Source organism: Anolis carolinensis, chromosome 3, assembly GCF_035594765.1.
Source record: "Anolis carolinensis isolate JA03-04 chromosome 3, rAnoCar3.1.pri, whole genome shotgun sequence".
Classification (NCBI taxonomy): Eukaryota; Metazoa; Chordata; class Lepidosauria; order Squamata; family Dactyloidae; genus Anolis; species Anolis carolinensis.
Window position 1 is genome coordinate 210,255,083 of NC_085843.1, and position 26,998 is coordinate 210,282,080.

A 26,998-nucleotide genomic window follows, 5' to 3' on the forward strand; every position below is an offset into this window, starting at 1 on the left:
CCTATTCCATTGTATTCCACCTCATCAAACAAGGATTCCCATAAGAAGAAAACAGCTAGGCTTTGAGGCTGCAAGGCTATTCATTGCTATTTCATCTGGCCAACAAATGATTGCCAAAAGCCACAGCAATGCGTGGCTGGGCACAGCTAGTAAATATATAAACTTAATGTGGGTGTAATACATTGTGTATTGAGTTACAGCCCCCCTTTTAAAATAACGACTCATTATTTTGCAAAATAAAACAACCTTCCCTGCTCTTTTCCTGATTATATTCTTTCCTTCTACCAGTGAAATCTCTTCCATGTTTTTCCTTCGTCTTTGGAGAAACTTTCTTTACCAGCCCCCCCCCCCCAACACAAAACAAAAACCAAAAAAGGCCTCTATTCTGCTACAAAGAACTGCTATGATGAATTATCTAGGGATTCTGTTTCCTGTCTTGGGAATGGTGGTGTGGATTTAGCTTGTGTGCAACCAGGGCCGGCCGGAGATATTTTTTTATGTAAAGCGGGGGTGCTGAAAAGCGCCCCCGCCACCGGCGCCCTGGCCCCGCCCAGCGTGCCCTGGCCCCGCCTCCCACGCTGCGTGGGAGGCGGGGCCAGGGCGAATAGTGAGGGGGCGGGGCCAGAGTTGGCCCCGCCCCCCGTGCCCTGGCCCCGCCTCCCACGCAGCGTGGGAGGCGGGGCCAGGGCACGCTGGGCGGGGGGGCGGGGCCAGAGTTGGCCCCGCCTCCCACGCTACCCCCGCTCGCCCGTCTGGCCTTTTGTAGCAGGCCAGACTCAGTCTGGCCTGCTACACAAGGCCAGACGGGCGAGCGGGGGTAACGTGGGAGGCGGGGCCAGCTCTGACGCCGCTCCCCCCCCCCGCCCAGCGTGCCTTGGCCCTGCCTCCCACGCAACGTGGGAGGCGGGGCCAGGGCACGCTGGGCGGGGGGGGCGGCGTCAGAGCTGGCCCCGCCTCCCACGTTACCCCCGCTCGCCCGTCTGGCCTTGTGTAGCAGGCCAGACTTAGCGGAGGTTTCTCCAGGCCGCGATTGCGGCCTGGAGGAACCTCCGCTAAGTCTGGCCTGCTACACAAGGCCAGACGGGCGAGCGGGGGTAACGTGGGAGGCGGGGCCAGCTCTGACGCCGCTCCCCCCCCCCGCCCAGCGTGCCTTGGCCCTGCCTCCCACGCAGCGTGGGAGGCGGGGCCAGGGCACGCTGGGCGGGGGGGGCGGCGTCAGAGCTGGCCCCGCCTCCCACGTTACCCCCGCTCGCCCGTCTGGCCTTGTGTAGCAGGCCAGACTTAGCGGAGGTTCCTCCAGGCCGCAATCGCGGCCTGGAGAAACCTCCGCTGAGTCTGGCCTGCTACAAAAGGCCAGACGGGCGAGCGGGAGTAGCGTGGGAGGCGGGGCCAGCTCTGACGCCGCTCCCCCCCCCCCGCCCAGCGTGCCTTGGCCCCGCCTCCCACGCTGCGTGGGAGGCAGGGCCAAGGCACGCTGGGCGGGGGGGGGGGAGCGGCGTCAGAGCTGGCCCCGCCTCCCACGCTACTCCCGCTCGCCCGTCTGGCCTTTTCTAGCAGGCCAGACGGGCCAGGGCGCACTGGGCGGGAGGCGGGGCACCGTCAGGGCGGTGCCCCGCCTCCCGCCCAGCCTGACGGCGCCCCCCCGGGCCTGCGCCCGAGGCGGCGGCGTCAGCTGCCGCATGAGTGGGGCCGGCCCTGTGTGCAACCATAAATCTAATTTTCATCCGAAGACCAATCATGTTAAAGCGGTGGATTCCTGAAGTGAGATAGAGATTACCCAGGTGCAATTTCTTATCAGTAGTGTCCTTGACAGAATTAAATTCATGATTGTCATGGTGACAGTGACAGCTGCAATTGTTGACTATTCACTGACATATGCCTTGGCAGATTGCCCTGGTATATGGCAGAATTAACTGAAAAAGCCAAAATAAATCACAATAATAGAGTTGGGAAAACATACTTTTCACATAGCCAGAGCTGCACCTCTGATTAAGTCAGAGTCCTGCACAAACTCCTAAATCAAGCCTGAACCCTGAGTTTAGGAAGTCCTGATCTCAACAGTGGATGTCTGAACCCTCTTATTACACTATGTAACAAAATTTACTGTTCCTAGTTTGAAAGTGTTATTTCCTGTTTAATTGTGTGGTACAGTAGAGTCTCACTTATCCAAGCCTCACTTATCCAAGTTTCTGGATTATCCAAGCCATTTTTGTAGTCAATGTTTTCAATATATCGTGATATTTTGGTGCTAAATTTGTAAATACAGTAATTACAACATAACATTACTGCATATTGAACTACTTTTTCTGTCAAATTTGTTGTATGACATGATGTTTTGGTGCTTAATTTGTAAAATCATAACCTAAATTGATATTTAATAGGCTTTTCCTTAATCCCTCCTTATTATCCAACATATTTGCTTATCCAAGCTTCTGCCGGCCCGTTTAGGTTGGATAAGTGAGACTCTACTGTACTTACTTTGAAATTAGGTGTTATACTCCAGAAACTTTCTTTTTGTGGCTGCCACAAACTATGTGTAATTGGTTGAGACTCTATGTGAGATATTCATTGATAAACTATAGAAAATGTGCTGCAGGGTGTCCCACAAAAACAAAGTTTTTGCAGTTTAATAAACCTCTTCTATGTTTTTTTTAATGATAGAGCCAATTAAGAAATGACATTTATTACCCAGGAACAAAAATTGTGTTACATAGTGTTATATGTCTTTCATCTTCCATTTTTCTTGATTTTTATAAACTCCAGTTACAGCAAAATTCCAGTGTTGCCCGGGCAATTCCAGTATTGCTCTTACACTAGCAGGGCGTTGTGAATCCTATACCTAATTCACATCATAGTGAAACTAACATTTATAACAAATTCAAGATGCTTCTGAAAACAACAGACAAGTGGCAACTAATAAACTGGAAATTGGCAGGCTGCCATTGTTTTGCATTTTGGCAAGCCATCATCTTTTATGAAGGAGAAAGAAGACATGGTTCTGGTTTGTATTGGCAAGGCTCACTTCTATATATTGTTTTGAAAAGAGGAATGCATGCATTTACTCTAAATTGGCAATTAGTACAGCAATGATTACATTGTACGTTACTAGTCTCAAATATATATTGGAACAGACCTCTGTGGCACTACTTTAGTTATGCTCCACAAAATATTCCAGACAAAACTGGCTATTCAGGGACAAAATCAGAACCAGTTTCGCAAAGGTGACGAAAATTATGAGTAGTTATAGTATGATCCTTGTGTCTATCAAAGAGGGGCTCCTTTCCTCAACTTTGCATGGATTGTATACATAAAACCTGAAATAACTGTAAATCCTATTGAAATGAAGGGCTTAAAAGAATTCCATAGTTGCACTGGAGGACCTAGAAAATACCCAAAGAGGCCAATTATAGGATTGTTGTATGTCTTTCGGGCTGTGTGGCCATGTTCCAGAAGTATTCTCTCCTGACGTTTCGCCCACATCTATGGCAGGCATCCTCAGAGGTTGTGAGGTATGGAATAAACTTACCTAGTTTATTCTATACCTCACAACCTCTGAGGATGCCTGCCATAGATGTGGGCGGGACGTCAGGAGAGAATACTTGTGGAAGATGGCCACACAGCCCGAAAGACATACAACAAGCCTGTGATCCTGGCCATGAAAGCCTTCGACAACACATTGAGGCCAATTATGTTGGATGTGGATAAATGAAACCATGAGCATCCAACCCATGTAGATGAGGCCATACTGTACTTTCAAAAAATCTGTGTGCTACAAGCTGCTGACTCTGTGCTACACTCTACATCCCCTTGTTCTGATCTCAAGACCCACTACAAAGCATGAGATAGGTGCAAGTTTGAGTACCCCAACCATAGGATAGTCCTCCATCTTTTTATGATGCTATACCCTTGGAAATGTAAAATAGCAAAAATGATACTTTTACACAATAAAAGGAAAGTGAAATTATCCCTCTTTGTTATGCTTTAGTTGTTAATAAGGATTAAAATACAAACTGTAAGTTATTTTAATTAGCTATTTCCAAGTTGTAGAAAAAATCGTAAATATTTGTGTGAAGGAAAAAGCAGTATCTTTGAACAGCTACCAATATGTTCTACCCCTAAGAACATCACCTGAATGTCATTTAGCAAATGAGCCTGTAATGTGATTCAAGTCACCTTCAACTCACGGCATATCATTCCTTTCTTAGGTAAGAAATACTTAAGAGGTGCCGTTGCCAAATCTTTCCTATGAACTATATAGCCTATAGCATCTGGTATTCACTGACAGTCTTCCATCCAAGTACTAACTAGAATTGGCACTGCTAAATATACAAAATCAGAAACAATATGTTGCTTTTAGGACCCAACAAATGAGTATGTTGTTCTTGAATTTCAAAGTAATTATTTTGGATAATCAAGGCAAAAAGCATAATCTCTAGATCGGTTCTTACGTTATAAACTTATTGTAGAGAACAAAGGCATTTTCAAGATTTCCTTCGTCCATGTATACAGATGCCATGCGCTCCATCTCCACTCCAGATCGAAAGTAGCGCCGTGGTGTAATGTCTTCATTTATTGTGATGTTACAACCAAGCTTGCTTAAGGCACGAACACGCTCTTCTGGGCTCAGCGAAACATCAGTGTGGTCAGGTACAGCTGCTAGCCTTTTCTGTTAAAACAGAATCACAAACTGCCTTTCACTTTGATGACTGACTCTGTTTGTTCATTCATTAATGCATTCTTCTCTCATATGTGTGTTTGCATATATGTGTATATGTGTGTCTATGATCTTATTTAAGGAAATGGTGTGAAGTCCTGAGGTACAATTTTAATTAATCTTCCTTGAAACCAATACACAACGATGGAACTTTACATCAAAATAAACCTCAATTTCAAAATTACATTCCCTCCAATGTCTCTTGCAACTGATTATTTATTTATTATTTATTTGTTTACAGTATTTATATTCCGCTCTTCTCACCCCGAAGGTGACTCAGGGCGGATCACATTGCACATATAAGGCAAACATTCAATGCCATAACATAGAACAGAGACAGAGACAAAATGCAGGCACGGGCTGGCCTCGAACTCATGACCTCTTGGTCAGAGTGATTTGTTGCAGCTGGCTGCTAACCAGCCTGCACCACAGCCCAGCCTGGTGAGCTCCTTTTAATGCTCATTTTGCTGCATTTCCTGCCTTTTAATTTAATTTTTTATTTTTCAATAGGTTTTAACTTTTAAACCTTTCAGTCAGCATTTTCAAAACCAAACTTAGAATATTATTATTATTATTATTATTATTATTATTATTATTATTATTATTATCTTTAGTTATATCCCGCCTTTCTCCTCAAGGGAACTCAAGGCAGCTGGCAGCCACACACTTGATCTTACAAAAAGAAGAACAACTGAACACATTTGAAAATGTGACCCTGATTAAAACTTGAGATGGGTCCCATCTACACTGCCCAATTAGGTTGGTTTAGATGAAGATCTGTCCTGCCGTGATCAAACACCACATGGGACTGATTTGCAGTAACACTGGGCAAGACCATCTTAACGTGGCATTGCCCCATGTTACCCAAAGTCAGAGGGAAATTCCAAAGTCTGCTGTAGAATTCGGACTTTCCCCCAACTTAGGGCTTGTGGGTAAAGGGGCCTGTCGGGAAAATATTTTTGTATTATACACTTTGTATTATTGTGAAAAGGGGATGGAAGAGGAAGTGTAGATTAAGACCACATAGTCTCAAAAGCAACCACTAATAATCAACTATCATGTGTCCAAATGAACCCTAAAGAGCTTTAGTGATCTCTATTGAAGATTTGTGGCCTTATTACTTGAGACATATAAATTGCAATTACAGAATAATAGCGAGACTCCTTTCATTTACAAAAGGTCATTAATGGATTATTTGTGTTTGTAAAAAGAATGCTTTCCAAACAGTCTCCCACAGGGAGAACAACAGAAGAGGATAAGTGGTAAATCTCAGCCAAAGATGCTATTATCCTACTGTAATTGCGATTTACCTGTGATAAGCTCCTTAGCCTGAAAGGCTGCCAGAGAGTCATGTAAGACAGGTTTGATAATTGACAAGGAAAGGGGACATCAGAAAAACTCACAGAAAGAGCAGTTGAATTTTAAAAAAATGGAAATTATTTACATGCTTGCAAATTTAGAAACAGAAACAATAAGGTTCACGATACATTGATAAGAAAACAAACAAAAGTGCTCACACCAGTTTCTATTCCATCTAAACAGATGTGTTGTCTGATTAGCAGCTTTCCATGCATTATGAAGCATTTGTCCTCAGTACTACTTACCAAGGAACTCACAGTGATTGGCTGCTCCATGTTACTTGGCGCTGGCAGACTAGGCTTACTGTTTCTTTCCAGTCCTTCCATCTGGCTACAAAAACAGAAGAGGAAAAAATATATGTAGCACTCAATAGCAACAGTAATCAGATCTGATGTATTAATCACCAATTATTAGCCAATGAAGGCATTCCACAGAAAGATAATGATGATTTGTCATATGCTGATGATCTGTCACCGATTCTCTCATCAACTGTACCAAAGCAATATTTGTTTTCAGAAACACATAACATTTGCACTAATTCATAATCAGGACTACACTAAGCTATTTTGACTCCCCAGATAGAAAACTAAAAGGGTAACCATGAACTTGCACAACATATGCTGGATCCTCCATTGACTTGACCATGCACATAAGCCTGTTGTACACTGCTAGGAATTTGTCTGAATTGTACTAGATTAGTAGTTCCCAGCCTGTGGTTGTGGATCACCAGTGGTCCCTAAGAACTAAACTATGGTCCATGGCCTCACCGTTACTACACCACTGCAACAAGAGTGACTGGTTTCACAAACCCTCTTACAGTGCCAAGGCAACGGGGATGTCAAGAGGGGAAAGGCTGACTACCCACAAAAGGCATAACAACAAGCCTCTTGACTGCTGCTTCTCCTCTTCCCCCCTCACCGAGTGGAGCCGTTCCATGTGGCACCTGGAAGTGGGGGTGCCTTGGTATCTTCATTTTTAGGCCTGTTCCTGGGGTTATTTGGGGTGCTGATTCAGAATATCATTGGATAGACCACATCAGCTCTAGATTTTTAAATATGGTTTTCTGTGGGGAAGCAGATGGTGAGTATTGGATGGCATATGTTCTGTATCAGAAACTAGAGCTGATGTGGTCTATCCAATGCCATTTTCTGAATCAGCACCCCAAATAACCAAACTGAATCTAAAGTTGACCAAAAACTGATTCGTAACCCTTTTGGTACTAATGTTGGAGAGTGGTCTCTGTCCAAGTGGTACCTGTTCAAGTAGTCCCTGGTCAAAAAAGGTTGTGAACCACTGTACTAGATGGTTGTGTTAATTTTAAAGATATTTACTAAGGTCAACCAAGTCACCAAATGAACAACATGTATCTTCACTCCAGGTTGAGCAACCCTTAGCTTGAAATCCAAAATACTCCACAATCCAATACTGTCTCTACATGGGTGGGTAAGTAAGTAAAACTTTATTTCTATCCCATTGAGATACTGATGAGATACTGATGATAGATGAGATGCTATGAGATACTAGTTGAGATACTGATGCCTTTGTTTTTTGATGCCTCAGTGCACACAGACTTTATTTCATGCCCAGAACTATTTAAAAGGTTATATAGAATTATGGTTCACTATGAACATATATGCAAATACTAGTATTCCAAAATCCCTAAAATCCAAAATCCATAAGACTTTGGTTCCCAAGTCTTTGAGATAAGGGATACTCAACCTGCATAAATAAATGCAGTATATGTGAGGTTAACAGCAAGAATAAAATAGAGAATTAGACTATCCAGTTTTGATCAGTAGCTATTGATTTGAACACATATCAATAGTATGCCTATAGACCTTCAACTATCTTATACGGCAGAAACAGCTCTTCTAGATATATTGGTTTCCATAGTATCTCTAGCCAAGAAAGTGTCGTCTAAATCAGCAAATTGTTGGAGATGTAATACTGCTAATGTTTCTTTAATTCATATATTTTGTAGCTGATACATAGTAGTTACAGTTCAAGATAACATAATTACATGAGTAAATTTACTTTTGGAAAGTTCTTTGATGTTCAGGGACATTCACATTCTTTTGAATGATTTACCCTTGGAAATTAAGAAATGGTCAAAGGAAGTGAATTTTTGTTTCCTTTTGACTGCTAAAAGATTAATACAACACTTCATTACTGGCAAGATAATTTTCTCCATCTGTGATCCAATAAAAAGATCAAATAATGCTTGCAACATTAAAAAATGATATATAGAAAAAAATATAAAAATAGACATATTTGGTCATTTGGTCAGCTTTTATAGAAATGTATGGATCATGTGGTTATTTTTTTCTCCTTTTGTATTTTATTTGCCTGCTTTTGTTATATTGGAACATCATTGTAAATGTATATCACAAATTTCTTTTCAATGTGCAGTTCCCACTTCTCTTCTGAAACCTGTGACTCCATATCTATGATTTTTATCGCTTTTTCATATAAAGGGTTGTTATCATAATTGAGAAAATAATTCTTATTTTGTAAACAAGACCTGTAAGCTAGGCAGCTCCACTCTGACCCCGAGACATCAAAAATGATTTTCTCAAGGATTTGAAAAGGGGAACTTCATTATATGCAAAAGGTTTCAATTTTCAAACCACATTTGTTCCAACACCTGCAACCCACAGGTTTAAGGAAATGATTAAGAATTGGCACATGAAACTAAAAACACAAGAAGTGGTAAGATGAAGGGAAAATATAGCTATTTCTCAGACATTAAGATAAGCACATACATACACTTTCATGGCCATCGACAAAACTGGAGTTTGACAAGGAATGTTTTTCCCAATTTCATGTTCTGCCATTGCTTAAGCAACGAGAAATTGCAAGGGCAGTGCTACCAAGGCTTTCTTTTCTTACAAACAGGTCATTTCTCTCCTAGAACAGGGATAAGATTCTTGCAAGCTTCCAAATGTTATTGAACTACAACTCTCAACATTTTTCATTCCTGGCTATGCTGGTGAGAAGGCGTAATTGGAGTTCTAATCTAGCAAAATCTGGTAGGTTACAGAATTATTTTGCAACCACGAGAAAAACAAGCAAGCAAGCAAACCAACAAACACACAAAGACACACAACTATCTTACAAGCTTCCTTAGTTATGGATTAGTGATAGATTTTACTTTTCCAGCTCTGGCAGCTACCAAAAACACTATTTCCTGATTATCAGCTCCATTTACAGAAACATCTATGAATCATCCTAGCAGCTGCATCAATACTGACCAAGATTTGATTATGTCTGAATAATTTTCCAGGATTTGAAGGGAATGAAATTAAAAATTTTGCTTTGGGGTAAAGGTGCTCAGGCTGTTATTAGGATGGTAGCATTACACCTTGTGCAGTGTTTTGATGTGCTTATAATTGTGCCACATTTGTATAGAGCAGAGTTTCTCAAACTGTGCTCCTTCAGATGTTTTGGACTTCAGCTCACACAATTCCTATCAGCTGGTAAACTGTATGGGATTTCTGGGAGCTGAAGTCCAAAACATCTGGAGGGGCACAGTTTGAGAAACACTGGTATAGAGTATGAGCCCTTTATCCACGGGATTGCTATGTGTGGTTTAATTTATCCATGTCTGATAAATGTCCTCTTTAGGCATTTTCAAGTTCCTATAGCAGTGGTTCCCAACTTTTGGGCTTCCAGGTGTTTTGGGCTTCAGCTCCCACAGTTCCTAACAGCTGGTAAGATGGCTGGGATTTCTGGGAGTTGAAGTCCAAAACACCTGGAGTCCCAAAGGTTGGGAACCGCTGTCCTATAGCAGGACTCTATGGTATTCTTTGGCCAGAAGTCCATAATTTCAGTAAGGTTCCCTATTATTCATGGCATGTCCAAGAATATACCCTCTGGAGATACAGGAGCTGTACTGTACTAGGGTTTTGGTTTGATGTTGTTTTTATTTCATAGAGGCATAGAAAAGTTGTGCAATGGGTTAAACCCTTGTGCTGGCAGGCCTGCTGAACAGATCAAATCTGGGGAGAGCGGGTGAGCTCCCCCTGTCAGCTCCAGCTCCCCATGCGGGGACATGAGAGAAGCCTCCCATAGGATGGTAACATCAAACATTCCAGCATCCCCTGGGCAACATCTTTGCAGACAGCCAATTGTCTCACATCAGAAGAGATTTGCAGTTTCTCAAGTCACTCCTGACACAAGAAAATAGAAACTCTAGCAAGATACCATATACTTGGAGTAGAGTAAGTATACAAAGGTTTTGAATAATCCTTTTATAAACAGCCATTTTCTTTCCATTTTCAATGGAAGCTAAGTATCTTACCCAACTCCAGCAATCAAAACTGTCAATTTCAATGGAAACTTACATTATTGTTTTGCTGCTTTTGAAAAGTGAGTCTAACGATAGATTATTTATAGGCTGTACAAGAATAATTCCAGTACAGCCTACTTACATCATCTCTATTCTAAACAGAAGACATGTGTCAATAAATTGGCACGTTGTTTTCAAAAGGAACTGACAATTAGCATCCTTCAACTACCACAAAAAGGACATTATCCAATTATCTCACTATGCACCATCTTTCTCAAAAATAATACAATACTGAACACCCAGTAGTCCAAATAATCTGATGGTGGAGAAGGGGCTGAGCAAGTTACAAACTGTGCCCAAGATGCTCTCATGGTAAGTCTATTACCAATTCTGCTGCAATACATACATGTATTTTATGAGATAGCATTTTGTTGCTGCCTTAGACAGAGCCCCCGGTGGTGCAGCGAATTGAAACGCTGAGCTGCTGAACTTACTGACTGAAAGGGTGGTTCAAATCTAGGGAGCAGGGTGAGCTCTCGCTGTTAGACCCAGCTTCTACCAACCTAGCAAATGTGCAAATGTGAGATCAATAGGTATCACCCAGAGGGAAGGTAACGGCGCTCCATGCAGTCATGACCTAGGAAGTGTCTGTGGACAACGCCGGCTCTTCGGCTTAGAAATGGAGATGAGCACCAACCCTCAGAGTCAGACACAACTACATTTAATGTCAAGGGGAAACCTTTACTTTTACTAGACCAAATGGGTCTCACTAGGAGACCATGAAATGCTGCATACTCCCCCCCCCCCCATACACAGTTTTGCTTCCTAAAAGCCCTCAGTTAACGTAAGGAACTTCCATCACTTTCCTCATCATTTTAGGTGTAGGATAGACCTGTGTCCAGCACAAAGTGACTACAAAGATGACCAGGATGGTTAAATGTGGTGGAACTACTCCACCCCCCAAAAGCCCTATGGAGTGTCTAGGAAATTTTGCAGTGAAGATTTTAGGAGCACTGAGGGTCAAACGTGGACTTTGCTTAGCTTAGAAGAAGAAAATGGTTTGGCATTTGACTAAAAAAGCATACTCACATATTTGAAAAAAATATTTATTACAAGGGTAACAATGGAAAGGGGGAATTCTACTAATTATACGTAAAAAAATTATCTTCTGGAACACCCTACATTTCTCCTTAGAAGCTCTAGTTGTCAGATCACATGAGCAAATCTCAACACATCAAATGCAATGGGTTTTACCAAGAATCATGATTGCTAATCAAGGCTTTCTTCTCTTGTGACAGTTGCTTGTGTACTTAGAATGCCAGTTGTGCACTAGCCACTTTTCCACAATCTGGAATAGCAGGAGCCCATCCATATTTTCTTTTATGAGCTTTTAAATAATGAATGAATAAATAAATATCTTTATTTGTATTATACCCTATCTTCCTGAAGGGACTTTGAATGAAGTCATTGTAAGGAAAAAGCATCCATGTAGGGAGGCAACAAGCTTATGATTTAACAGACCAGGCGGTGAAGTTCTGGGAGAACAGCATGTCATCTGAATGCTTTTTCCTATCAGCCTTTCCTTAAAGTTGCCATGAGCAAAGAAACAGCTGGCAGGGAGAGGGGGGGATGTTGCATGCTTTTCAACTAGTATATAAAGAAGTGAAACTTTGAAAAATGATTTTATCGGCAGGTTTTTTCTATCAGCCTTTGGTAAAAGTTACCATAGCAAAATAAAACATCAAAAGCAGCAAGCTTTTGAAATTAGACAAGAGGTAAAGAGTTGCGAAAGTTTGCAAGTTTGGTTTTCACCAGACTTTGCTGAAGTCATTGTGAAGGAATAAAATCAACCAGCAGGAATAAGGCAACAGGACTTTAAGCCAATATATTTAAGCCAGTTTTAGGAGAGTATGTGCTCACTTGCATAATTTCTATCATCAGACTTTGTTGTTTGTGGGTGCAAAAAAAAAAGCCATCAGGCAGAAGAGGCAACTACTGAGCAAGGAGAAGAAGAGACAAAAATGTAGGCTAGTCACATCTCATCTGTGTTCTATTTCTCATCAGCTTTTGCTGATTTATGAGCAGCAAAGTAGCCATGTTTGGGAAAAACAAGCAAAGAAGGAACACTGGGATGTGTAAACTATATGAATATAATATCACCTGAGGACAGTGCTAGGAAAATAAGCGATGAAGATGTCACTTGCACTTCATAATCTCCAAGAACCAGAAGCCTCTCTCTAAGAAGTGATGCAACCAGTGTATTATGGAAGACTGGATGTATGAGTCCCCTAATAAGTTCTGTCACTCTTACCACTAACCCATACCACCTCTTCCCTTTAATCTGTGCACTTTCTTCATGTCTGGATTGCTTGCCTCACCTTTGCTTCCCACACTTTAGGGCTTCTTTCATTTTTCTCTTTTGTCGAAACCCAGGTGGTAAAAGAAAGTCTTCTTTTGCACCATTTCCTCATTTCCTTAAAGGATATGCATACATACATACCTTTGCCCAACTCTGAAAAATTCTTGCAAAATTAGCAGGAAACAATGGCTCAAAAACAAAAGTCCTTGTTTCATTGGAGAGTGCCCTCAGACTTACTGCCTTACTGCATAAAGTGAGCCCAGGAATCTTCAGGGAAGGAGCGAAACTGGACTTTGGACCCATTTAGGGAATGATTGGTGGGAACTTTGGATTGTGAGAACAGCGTAATGCCAAACTGGGACTTCTCTGGAAGAAGACTGGGAAGCTGAGACAGTGATCTCTTTGGAACCATTCCTATCCTTTCTCCTGACGAAAAAAGATGCACTGAATCAGTCAGATTTACACCAATAAGATTTCAGCCTTTGAAAATACCCCCCCCCCCAAGTGCAAATTGGAATCATAGAATGGAAAGGGCTGTCCAAAGAACATCTACTCCAACTCACACTCTCATGAGGTGGTCATGCAAGCTCTCCTTAAGATTCTCCAAGTGAAAGGCCATGCAAATGCCCAGGAGAGATGCCTGGATGTGGAGAAAGGCGCAATCATTGATCATGGCAACTGTCTGTCCTGACACATATATTCCCCCAGCAGACTTCATCAAAGATTACTTTTTCCTATACTCAGGCTCTTATTTCTAGTACGCTTTCCAGTACAAATATGCTCAGAACAATTTTAAATTGTGGTTGCAATGCATTATTGAAAATGATGGTTGTGTCTTCTAGTTCTGTCTGGTGTACACATAGAGTTAACTTTCTAGTTCAAAAGTCACACAATGAGAAAATGTATCTGACACACCTATTATTTGAATGCAGTCAAATATTCCTGGAAGCCAGGAATGGCAATGTGTACCTTTATCATTTATAATTATACAATGTAACTGCTAGCAAGGAAAGAACTAAAATTGCTCCTCAATAGCCCTGCAGCAATCAGGGGAAAATCTAGCAGCATAGCAAAGGTTTTCCTTTCAATTACCTGGTGTAAGAAGTATCTTCAAACAAGAATGCTGCCAGTTCTCAGTGGCAAAGGTCCACAGCCTAATACTGTACTATCCAATAGCACTACCTCACTTGCTAAATGGATTCATATCACTACATTATTTGTCAATAGTTACTGCAACTTTGTTTGACTGTTTAAAATGTAATTCTGGAGTTTCAGAGTAAAAGCCAAAAGAACAGTATGTTTCCATGCTGCGTATTTCAAAATATCCGTTGCTAATTACTATAATTTTCAAACCTGTTGATGATCAAACCACCTTTTTTTTACTATTTCAATCAATTTAGTGTTATAAAAGTTGTATCATAATATTTTACTGACAACTTTGAACAGTCAAATAGATGTTCTATATAATTTATTTACAGAAGCACTCCATTGCAAATGAAAAGCAACAGGTATTTCTACTTTTTGGCAGCAGTAGATCACATTTAAGAAAAACAGTAATTTGCCTAGTTATAAATGCAAAGGTTTGTTATATATTTGTGGGCTGCTAATGTGCCAGAAATAGCCCATGATGTTTATGTGTGGAAAGATGCAGTAATAAAATAATAGTAGTAACAGACATAATTAATGAATGAAGTAACCAAAATACATTCAAAATTATTGTGGTTTCATTCAAATCAGTAACCGCACATAGTGAACAAGAGCATCTATACTAATACTTAAACAAAAGATAACACCCATATTTTACAATAAAGAGATGTCATATATCATGACCATTAGTGGCAAATAACATTTGAGTGCAGTTCTGATCATAAGCTCAGATGTTGCTCTGTGCTTTCAAGTTGTTCCTGAGAAGTTTTTCTGAGAAACTACACATTTTTGTAGAGTGGGAAGGGAAATACTTTATCCATGCACGTTACTATTGTGTATTTCCCTTTCTTCCTTGTAACTCTTAAATAAAACTGAGATATGCTGAACTTGCTGACTTAAAGGCCAGCGGTTCAAATTCAGGAAGCAGGGAGAGCACCCACTGTCAGTCCCAGCTTCTGCCAACTTTGAAAACATGCAAATGTTAGTAGATCAATATGTACCGCTCCAGCAGGAAGGCACAGTACTTCATGCAGTAATGCCGGTCACATGACCTTGGAGGTGTCTACCTTTTGTATACGAGACACATAGTGAGACAACAAAGACACAATTCATAGTGAGAAGTCTGGAGTGTTTTGACAAATAAAGTACTGGTAGATATGATAACTAGAGGTGAACAATGTGTGGCCTTCCAGATAATCTTGAATTCATCTCTCATAAGGATTAGCTGCAAGAGATGATGGGAGCTGCCATCCAGCAACATCTGTGTTGTTTATCCAAACATTACGCCAGTGCAAAAGTAACATGGCTTTGGAATTTTTTAATAAAAACAATAGTAATAATAGTAATTTCTAATTTCTAAACGTCTTTTGTTTTGAGCAAAATCATCTATAACATCATATATGGACACACATATAATAAGTAAAGGTAAAGATTTTCCCTGACATTAAGTCTAGTTGTGTCCAACTCTGGGGATTGGTGCTCATCTCCATTTCTAAGCTGAAGAGCCAGCATTGTCCAAAGACACCTTTAAGTTCATGTGGCCGGCATGACTGCATTGAGTGCCGTTACTTCCCACCGGAGCAGTACCTATTGATCTACTCACATTGGCATGTTTTTGAACTGCTAGGTTGGCATAATCTGGGTCTAACAATGAGAGCTCACCCTGCCTTCTGGATTCGAACCAGATTCAAACCGCCAATCTTTTGGTCAGCAAGTTCAGCAGTTCAGCAGTTTAACCCGCTGTGCCACCAGGGGGCCCACACATACAATATTGGTTTCTAAAAATATAATTGGTTTATCCAGTTTCCCTCCACCTCACTAGGACAAAAGGATTCATCTGGTTGTACTCACTACATACTTATGAGAGATAGATTAGGTTAAAACAAAAAAAGAGGACCCTTCCACACAGCCCTATATCCCAGAATATCAAGGCAGAAAATCCCACATTAGCTGAGTGTGGACTCAGATAACCTGGTTCAAAGCAGTTATTGCGGGATTTTCTATCTTGATATTCTGGGATATAGGGATGTGTGGAAGGGCCCAGAGAGAGGCTCAAGGTTACACATCTGGTTGCACATCTCAGAAAAATTATAACCCAGAATTCCTTAATGAATCACCAACTTTAGTTTGTACTCCACATTCATTATATTTACTTAATCTTAATGCCATACAGAAAGGTACTTTCACTTAAATACGACTAGCATTTTATTTTTTATTAAGACAGCTGTATCAACAAATGAAAGATTATGCTTTTTGCTCACAGCTTGTTTTAAATATGACCCATGTCTAGATATGTATTCTCAACAGCATGCTGTTTATGCACTGCTACAGTTATACTGTAAAGTCTGACAGAGCAGATCACCTACTCAGTAAGTAGGTTCAGTTTCGCTCTTCTTCACAATGGGAAACAGGAAATAAGCAGAAAAGTAATTCTGTTGCCCACATATGAAAGATTAAGGCTTTGTGCGGTTCCTAAATTGGAATCAGGCATTCTATAGAGCCCTGGACTGCCCAATTAATTATGGCATTAACACCTCCACCTGGTTAAACAGGCTATGTATGTAATTAATCCAGAATTAATTTTCTCATTAATCATAAGGTAAAATATCTTTGAATGCCAGACAGAAAATAGAACTAATCCTGATCAAGACACTTGTACTGAAGTACCAGTGAAATCAATGGGACAAAATCAATGCTCAGAGCGAAGGGGAGATGTTGTGTGGTTGCCACTGGCACACTGAGTACCATTAGTGTATTATGTCAAGCATCCATAGTTGCTTATGGCTGTGCCAACATGCTAAATGACTAACTATACTGAACTTAGCACATGCTGGCAGCAGACTCACAGCCCTCTCAGGCCAACTCATCAGAAGCTGAGTATTTTCTAGAGATGACAGAGAGCTGAGGGGGTGTATGACTCAGGTTTCAAGCACATGCAAATCTAAGCCAAAATTACTTAAATCCATGTTTTTAATGGAGTGATTAAACTTGAGTGGCCCCAAGCGCCACTGAATTAAGGGCATCACTTTTAAAGGAGACACTTAAGAGTGTGGAGAACAATTTGTTACAACCTGAAATGTTGCCTGGCACTGAACATTAGCATATTTCACTATACACATTATAAAAGTGAAAATATGTATGTGTGTGGTTGGGGTGTCCACTTACATAGACAAGCTCCTATTACCACAAATAGTTACAGCTCCTACTGCTCTAGAAACACCAAATGGTCCTCCGTCCCATGCCATAAACATGTCCAAGAGCCCTGCCAATGTCTTCCACAAACACCATACTTCCCATCACCCAAGTGATATATTTCTGATATAGAACCTTCTATAGAAAACTATGACCTGTTTGTAGAAGCTGTGAAAAGATCCTCGAGGCTCTCAATCCCTAGAGGCTGTCGCACAAGCTACCTACCAGGCCTAAACGAAGAATCACTAAATCAGCTACAGGAATATCTCAGACTATTTCAAGAGAATCCATACAGTGATGGGACTATAGCAGCAGGCCAAAAACTATCTACAGCCTTAGCTAATGCTAAGAAAGACCGTTGGATAGAGCTGCTTGAGAACCTGGACATGTCCAAGAGTAGCCGAAAAGCATGGCAACTGCTGAGACGCCTGGATAGTGACCCTCTGGTCAACCATGGACACGCAAACGTGACACCAGATCAGATAGCTCACCAGCTAATTCAGAATGGGAAAACCAACTGAAGCAGAATAAAGATGAAAATCAACAGGGTGCCAGAACTTGAAACCCACCAGTTGTCTTCTCCTCTAAACCTGAAAGAACTCAGAGAAGCCATCAAGCGATGTAAGACTGGTAAAGCACCTGGCCTAGATGACCTGATGATGGAGCAAATCAAACACTTGGGCCCCAAAGCTGAAAACTGGCTTTTGAAATTCTACAATCAATGCCTGGCACACCAACAGATTCCCAGAGCATGGAGGAAAACTAAGATAATTGCCATCTTAAAACCTGGTAAAGATGCCTCCAATGCCAGGAACTACCGACCCATCTCCCTCTTATGTCATCTATATAAAGTCTATGAGAGGATGCTATTAAATCGACTAGGGCCTGTTATCGAACCCAAGCTTATTGCACAACAAGCAGGTTTCAGACCAGGGAAAAACTGTACAGGTCAAATTCTTCATCTGACTGAGCATATCGAGGAAGGCTATGAGAAAGGCTGCATTACGGGAACAGTCTTTGTGGACCTTACGGCAGCCTATGACACGGTGCAACATAGAAAAATGCTGCATAAAGTCTACCATATCACCTGGGACTTTGACTTTACAAAAACTGTCCAGACCCTCCTGGAAAACCGCAGCTTCTATGTGGAGTTTCAGGGCCAGAAAAGCAGATGGAGGAGGCAAAAGAATGGTTTACCCCAAGGCAGCGTCCTTGCACCGACCTTATTCAACATCTTCACGAATGATCAGCCACAACCACCACTCACAAAGAGCTTTATATATGCTGATGACCTTGGCCTTACAACACAAGCGAAAGATTTTGAAACAGTTGAAAAGCAGCTCACTAATGCCTTGAAAGATCTCTCCAGCTACTACAAAGAGAACCACCTGAAGCCCAACCCTTCCAAGACACAAGTGTGTGCTTTCCACCTACGTAACCGTGAAGCCAACAGGAAACTGAAAGTTACTTGGGAAGGCCAAGAGCTCGAACACTGTTTCCATTCTAAATACCTTGGTGTCACCTTAGATCGAACACTAACATATAGGAAACACTGCATGAACACCAAGCACAAAGTAGCTGCACGCAACAACATCCTGCGGAAACTGACTGGCAGCGCATGGGGTGCAGACCCACAAGTAATAAGAACATCAGCCCTGGCCTTGTCTTTCTCAACTGCTGAGTACGCCTGTCCTGTTTGGCACAAGTCTGCCCGTGCAAAGAAGGTGGACATAGCACTGAATGAAACATGCAGAATCATCACAGGATGCCTTAAACCTACACCTGTTGATAAACTCTACAAGTTAGCTGGCATTGCCCCTCCTGATGTGCGATGGGAAGTCGCTGCTAACTGCGAGAGAAAAAAGGTTGAACACTGTGAAAGCCACCCACTGCATGACTATCAGCCTCCTCCCACCAGACTCAAATCAAGGAAGGGCTTCATGAGAACCACCACTCCTCTTGATGTTTCTCCAGCAGCAGCAACGGTGTCTCTCTGGGCAGCTAAACCTGGCAATTCTAACTGGATGGCCCCCCCATGAGGGTCTTCCTCCCGGGGCAAACCAAGAATGGGCAACTTGGAAGTCCCTAAACAGACTGAGAAGCGGAGTGGGCAGATCTAAAGACAACTTGGCAAGGTGGCACTACCTGGAGGAATCCTCTACCTTGTGTGACTGTGGAGCAGAACAAACAACTCCTCATATGTATGCTTGCCCACAATGCCCTGCCTCATGTACGGAGGAGGAGTTGTTTAAAGCTACGGACAATGCGGTTGCTGTTGCCCGCTTTTGGTCCAAAACTATTTAGTTGCTTGTGATTTTCTCCCCCCCCCCCCCCCCCCATCATTGTGGAATGTATTTGTCGTGAAATGCTTTTGACACGAAATAAATAAATCACCCAAGTGAAGGTCTTCATATGGATACAATTTCCACCTAGATTTTCTGTATTTCCTCCACCACAGACTTCCCAGCGTTTCTGACTCTTTTCATTGGTGTGGAAATTGCATGACCTCACCAGCTGCTTCTCCCATAACCCTTTCCTATTTTTTTCTATGGCACACAGTAAACAGAGGAATTCATCAACAACTGAACATACTAGAGAGATTTGGGGATAATTCACAATGATTTATAGGAGTTGTTATACTGGAATGTATAGTTCACCTGCAGTCTAAGAGAACTCTGAAATCCACCAATGATGGACCTGGAACTAACTTGGCACACAGAACTCCCATGACCAACAAAAAATATTGGAGATCTTTAGAGGAATGTATAGGAGTTGTAGTTCACATACAGCCAGAGCACACTATGAACTCAAACAATGATGGATATGGACCAAATTTAGCCCAAATTTGAATACTGGTGGGTTTTGAAGGGAATTGGCCTAGAAATTTTGGAGTTGTAGGTACTGGGATTTATAGTTCGCCTGCAATCAATGAGACTAAACTCTACCAAAGATAGAATTGGACCAAACGTGACACACAGAGCCCCGATGACCAGCAAAAATTACTGGAGGTTTTTGGGAAAAATTCACCTTGATTTGGAGGAGTTGTAGTTCACCTACATCTCACTCCAGAAGCGACTTGTAGTTTCTCAAGTCGCTCCTGACATGGAAAAAAAAAACCTACATCCAGAGAGCACTGTGAACCCAAACACCAATGGATCTGGACCACACTTGGCACACATACCTGATATGCCGAAATTTGTTTACTGAAGGGGTTTGAGGAGAAGTAACCTTCCTTCCAGGGAAACTGACCTCCTCCGATGATGGACCTGGTCCCAACTTGACACAAAGAATCCCCATGACTAACTCAACCTACTGGAAGGGTTTGAAGGGACTGAATCCACCATAGTGGCAGTTGTAGTTTACCCTACAACCAGAGAGAACTCTGAACCCCACTGATGATGCATCCAGAGAAAACTTGCCCAACTTAACAAACTTTAAGTACTGATAGAGTTTTTCAGGGTTGACCTGGCATGATGTGAATTGTGGTTCACCCACAATCTTACGCATTTTGTACAATTAAAAACTGACTTTTTCAAATAACCCAAGCTAATCTAAAATAAAACAGAAGTCCTATATGTGCATATAATATCAAAGAAAAATGTTGTCTTGAATAGGAAGACAAAACATCAATATAACACTTAGCTTTATATTCCTAATAACAAAATAGGTGGAAGGTGAAAAAAATAACAACTCACCACAGCATATCAAAATGTCAACAGTGTAAAAACTTTATCATCAGAACTCAGTTTTACAATTCCTGTAACAAACAGTAACTACCTGGCAGAATGATTTGCTTCCAGGCACATCTCACCTTGAGCAACTGAATTTCTCAAGATGATTATCAGCCTCAAGATACGATCAATTTTTATATCAGCTATTCATTAATCGCTCATATTAACTGTTTTGCTTTGTGACATCCAGTAAAAAACCACAGCAGTCCTTTTTATATGATATTTTAAAATAAAAATACATGATAATTTTATTAGTCTATACAAGCATTTTATTGCAAATCAAGCCTTTGTTTTAGCAACTTGAGACTATGACTACATACAACCATTACTTCCTTCCTGTCTTCCTCATGATTTGTTCTTCATTTTCTGACAATGTTATTTACAGGAATTATTTCAAAATTTCCATGGCAAAATGTTAATTAGAACAAGAGCAATTACAAGGGCAGCAGAATCTGATCTTTACTGTGCTAATCATTCTTAGATTTATAGTTGTTTCTTGCCAAGATTAGTCAGCCTGGAATCGTGACATTAGTAACGCCAAGATGTAAAGCCAGAATAAATTGTGAAGGCCATACATTATACTCAGGGCCCCTCCACACAGCCATATAAACCAGAATATCAAGGCAAATCATCCACAGTAACTGTTTTGAACTGGGGGCCCTTCCACACAGCCATAGAACTCAGAATATCAAGGCAGAAAATCCCACAATATATGCTTTGAACTGCATTATCTGAGTCCATATATTCCAGTTCAAAGCAGAACAGATAATGTGCATTTTTATTCAGCTGTGTGGAAGGGGCCTCAGAAGAGTCCTTTAAAAAAAAAAGAAGAAGAAGCAATTTAGTGTAAGAGGTTTAAAACATTTCTTCAGGCATTTTAAGCAAAGGGCCTTCCTGGTCATCTCTGCCAGGCTTCTGTATTTCTTAACCTCATTCCATTACAAAGCCTTCATGATGGAAACCACAAGCCTTTCAGAGATCAATAAAGTAGCTGTGAAACTGCTGAGGACAGGCAAAGAAAAGGCTGCAGTCCCGACATGAAGAATGAGCTGAAACAGTGATGCAGTAAATCACCAGAACAGACACTACTTCCCAATATAGAAAGAGCATGAGGGCTTGCTAACCCTACAAAAGGCTAGATGTGTCCAGTGGGTCAATTAGAGTTGTGAGCCCTGTTATATGGAGTTTAATGTTACCAGGCAACTCTTATTATAAGGAACATTTCTTATTTATGGTCTGAGAAACCTGCCTCTTGTAAGAGCAGCAGGTGTTTCCTATCAAACAGGATGCCCCCAATTTGAGAGTTGGAAAGCTTTCTGAAGAAATGAAGAAATCCTTATATATCTTCATAAAGATGGAAATCTGTGTCATGCAATTTATTAAAGTAGATAGCATGTTAATTTTATTTTTAAAAACCCACATCCCGCATTGAACTGAAATCAATATTTTATGATTTGGAATTCAGATAGATAACAAATATACAAGGCTACTGACCAGAGCCAGCTATAGGGAGTTTTCAGACCCAATTCAAAGTGCTCATTATCTATCTATATATATAAAAGAGTGATGGAATCCCAGCGACCGACAAAACAACAAAACTACAGGCACCCCAACTTCGAAATTTGACAACACAACCCATCATCCACACCTCTAGGTTGATACAACAAAAAGAAAAGAAAAATAAAGTCCTAATTAGAGGGAGAGGAATAATTGTTTTTATCCAATTGCTGCCAATTAGAAGGCTAAGCTCTGCCCACTTGGTCTCCTAGCAACCCACTCAGCCCAGAGGACAGGCAGAGTTAGGCCTCACTTAGGCCTCTTCCACACTGCCTATATAATACAGATTAGCAGATTTTAACTGGATTATATGGCAATGTAGACTCAAGGCCCTTCTACGCAGCTATATAACCCATTTATAATGGACTTAATGTCAGGGGAAAACCTTTACCCTTTACCCTTTACCAATTCCTCAATACTTTATTTCCCATACCACCATACTTTGCCGCAGCAACGCATGGCCGGGCACAGCTAGTCACTTATAAAGCACTAAACAGCTTGGGTCCTGCCTATTTTTGTGACCGCATTACACCCTCCCCCCATGAACCAACGCGGGCTCTAAGATGTGCCAGGAAGGCCCTCCTCACAGTCCCGTCACCGTCACAAGCACAATTAGTAGGGACAAGGGAGAGGGCTTTCTTGGTGGTGGCCCCTCGGCTTTGGAACTCCCTCCTCAGGGAGATTTAGCCCCTAGTTGTCCTGCGTAGTAAATAAACATCCTACACTTTATCCCATGCCCTCTCTCCATTACTGCAACTGGCACTTACTTTATTCCAATGTTTACAGCCCAGTCATGGTGCCAGTAATTTACCACCATGGTTAGAGGGTTGCAGCTTAATTGAGTCTGAATTGATGTTTTGTATGTTGTATGGGTTTTCATTTATATTGTGTTCACTTTTACGTTGTTTCAGGCACCTTGTGCCATTTGTAAGCCGCCCCGGGTCCCTTTGGGAAGTTGGTGGCGGGATATAAGAATAAAGTTAGATAATTATTATTATTATTATTATAGCTACTTATCAATCTTGCATGCTATGATATTCGGTTCTCTCTTAATGCTGTTTTGAAAATCTGGCAACACAAATACTGTTCCACTGTTCTGAAAATTTGAGGAGAGCATCTATCATGTTGTTCCTGAAGACTGCTCTGATCTGAAATGAGCCTTCCTTTTGAAAGAACAGTGAAAGAACAGTACAGTATTTCTATAACAACAGGAGCCATCTGGCAATAACTGCAGGGATGGTTTCAGTTCTGTTACAATTTCAGCCTGGGGAAGGAGGGGGAAGTGGTGTTGCTCTTTATTCCAGATCAGCTCACTTCCACATCACAGAACCCACCAGTAGCTTTTCATCCAAAGGGAAATATAATAACTGAGGAAACCTTTATGGCAGGTGAACACATTCCTGGTGATAAAAAGAGGGAAGGGAGAGGAAAGGGGGAAAAGAAGGAAATATAGCAGCACTGTTAAGACTAAGGCCCCATTTACACAGTCATATAAAATCAAGATTATCTGTTTTGAACTGGAGTATTTAAGTCTATACTGCCATATAATCCAGTTCATATCAGATAATCTGGATTTTATATGGCAGTGTAGAAAGGGCTTATCTCTCGTGGATAAAACCCAGTTCTTCAGATATAGTGTGCAGTGACATGATATTTATGTATGTGTATCTGTATCTATATCTATACTAGTTTTATTCTTCATTGTTCTGATCGTATATTGTGTATTACTACTTGCATTATTTTACATTGTTGTATGGTTCTGTTTATTATGTGTATTGCATTGTATTATATTGTTTTTATCATGTTGGAAACTGCCCTGAATCCACTGAGGAGATAGGGAGGTATATAAATAAAGTGTTGTTGTTGTTATTATATAGGAGTGGGATCAAATGTAACAGGATTCAGAAAAATGCTAGTCCTGTCCCTTGCCCAAAATTTCTAACGAATCCATAAAATGATATGGTCTTTACAATAGTCAGCTAGTACAGCTGAACTTGCTGACTGAAAGGTTGCCGGTTCAAATCCGGGGAGCAGGGTCAGCTCCCACTGTTAGCCCCAACTTCTGCCACCCTAGCAGTTCGAAAAAATGCAAATGTGAGTAGATCAACAGGTACTGCTCCAGTGAGAATGTAAGGGTGCTCCATGCAGTCATGCTGGCCATATGACCTTGGAGGTGTCTACAGATGACACCGGCTCTTCAGCTTAGAAATGAAGATGAGCACCAACCTCAGAGTCGGACATGACTGGGGAAAACCTTTACTTTTACTACAGCAGTCTCTGTTAACCAGAATTACAAGGGGGGGGGGGAATCTAAGAAATAAATAATCTGGAGGTTTTTAAACAGAGGCTAGTGCTCTGTCCAGAATGCTTTGATCCCATGGCAGGGGGTTGGACTGAGTCAATGAATACTTTAAATAAGAGAACTGTGACACAGTAAACAGTGTCACATTAATCTTATGTTTATTTGCCTTTATTTGCTTTTAATTATTGTACCTCAATATTAATATTAAATCAGTACAGAGCTCGTGGCATAGTGTATAGTATGAGGCCTCTTTTTAGTAATGATTCTTAAGCAACCAGAAAATACACTCATTCAGCAGCTAACAAATCCCAAGTGTGCCAGTTAACTGGGGCCCCTTCCACACAGCTGAATAAAATCCCACATTATCTGTTTTGAACTGGGTTATATGGCAGTGTGGACTCAGATAACCCAGTTCAAAGCAGATATTGTGGATTTTCTGCCTCGATATTCTAAGTTATATCGCTGTGTGGAAGGGCCCTGGGGCCCCTTCTACACTGTCATATAATTTGCATTGTCAAAGCAGATAACCCACATTATCTGCTATTAACTGGATTATATGAGTCTACACTGCCATATAATCCAATTCAAAGCATATAATCTGGATTTTATATGGCAGTGTAGGAGGGGCCTGAGGCTGGCTCTACATTGCCATATATTCTGATATCAGAATAATAACAATAATAATAACCACACTTTATTTTTAACCCACCCTCTCTCGCCGAAGGGACTTAGGGCAGCTTCTAAACTAAAATGGCAAATATTCAATGCCATTACAGAACATAATAGACAACTGACAAAAAATTAAGCATGAATCAGTCAAAAACATCATATAAAACCTATAATGTAAATATATCAAAAATAAAAATTGCCCAATGTGTTGTCAAAGGCTGGAATCACTGGTTGTTGTCAGTTTTCTGGGCTGTATGGCCATGTTCCAGAAGCATTCTCTCCTGACGTTTCACCCCCATCTATGGCAGGCATCCTCAGCATGAGATAAAATTAGATTAATATTGAATACATACATAAAAGCATAGTTAAAACACATTTCAATGTTAAGAAAATGTGGGATTTTATCCAGCTGTGTGGAAGGGCCCTGAGAGTCGATTGTATTGATGTAGGAAAGCATGCATCAGCTTACCCAAAGTCCGTTTGCCTGGCTTCCAAACCTTCTCTTTCGTCACATGTTCAGCAGCAGCATCAGTCGTGTCTTAAAACATGCCATGGTCTTGCCTGGCCGGCTTTCCATCCCTTGTCATGGGCGAGCCTCCAAACGACGCGGGCATGTGCTTTCCAAGTCGCCAAATCAGTGGCGTGAAGGAGATCGAATCCCTGGCTTGGAGGCTTTCCTCACAAACCCTACAAAGCGCCAGGCTTTTGGCGCAGTGTTTTCCCTTCAGGAAACCTCAAGAGCTGGTTCTGGCTGATACTGAAGGTGTCTTCTTCTCCAAGGGAGACGAGAATGGAGAGGACCATTCGCACGCAGCCCTCCTCCCTCGCCCTTTTCCCCGCCTCAGAGAGAGAGACACACACAAAAGAAGAGGGCGGCGGCTTGCCAATGGGAGAGGAGGACTCTTTCCCTGCCAGACAGAAAAAGGAGGAAGGGAGCAGCTCGTCGCCAGGTCGAAGGGAGGGAGAGGCGCGGCTTGCTCTCAACCTCGCCTTCCCGCCCTTGTGGACCATGAGCTGGGAAAGGCTTTCTCGTAGGCCTTTGGGTGGCCTCAGGTGCGCAGCCCCGGTGTCAAAAGGGTGAGGCGACTCTGCACCAAGTTCAAATATCTCTTTGCCCTTGAAAAGCCACAAAGTGATTGACCTTGGGCACGTGACTAAACCAGGCCCTGGCAGACTTTGACCCTCCAGGTGTTTTGGACTTCATCTCCCACAATTCCTAGCAGCCGGTAGGAAAGGCTACAATACAGTAGAGTCTCACTTATCCAACATAAACGGGCCAGCAGAACGTTGGATAAGCGAATATGTTGGATAATAAGAAGAGATCAAGGAGAAGCCTATTAAACCTCAAATTAGGTTATGATTTTACAAATTAAGCACCAAAACATCATGTTATACAACAAATTTGACAGAAAAAGTGGTTCATTACACATTAATGCTATGTAGTAATTACTGTATTTATGAATTTAGCACCAAAATATCATGATATATTGAAAACATTGACTGCAAAAATGCATTGGATAATCCAGAACGTTGGATAAGTGAGACTCTACTGTAACACCTTTCCTGGACAAATTATTAAAGAAAAACTCAGGAAATCTGTTTAAATATACAGACTGCTCCAAGGTAGAGAAATATGAAAGAAAGAGAAAATAAATGGCATTTTTAAAGGATGAATTCTTTT

General features: G+C 41.4%; 1 protein-coding gene across 2 annotated transcripts in view; it reads right to left on the reverse strand.

Annotated features, from left to right (window-relative positions):
- Window positions 1-26,379, reverse strand: part of stambpl1 (STAM binding protein like 1) — a 47,161-nt gene extending 20,782 nt beyond the window's left edge. The window contains exons 1-3 of one of the 2 annotated variants that reach the window (XM_008116284.3): window positions 25,787-26,379; window positions 6,319-6,403; window positions 4,449-4,666 (exon numbers count right to left, since the gene is read on the reverse strand). In XM_008116284.3, the coding sequence (XP_008114491.1) occupies window positions 4,449-4,666; window positions 6,319-6,399 (299 nt within the window). In that variant the 5' untranslated portion in view covers window positions 6,400-6,403; window positions 25,787-26,379. The remainder of the gene's footprint in view (window positions 1-4,448; window positions 4,667-6,318; window positions 6,404-25,786) is intronic. The other variant, XM_003224367.4, reaches the window with a different exon arrangement.
- Between the last annotated feature and the right edge of the window lie 619 nt (window positions 26,380-26,998).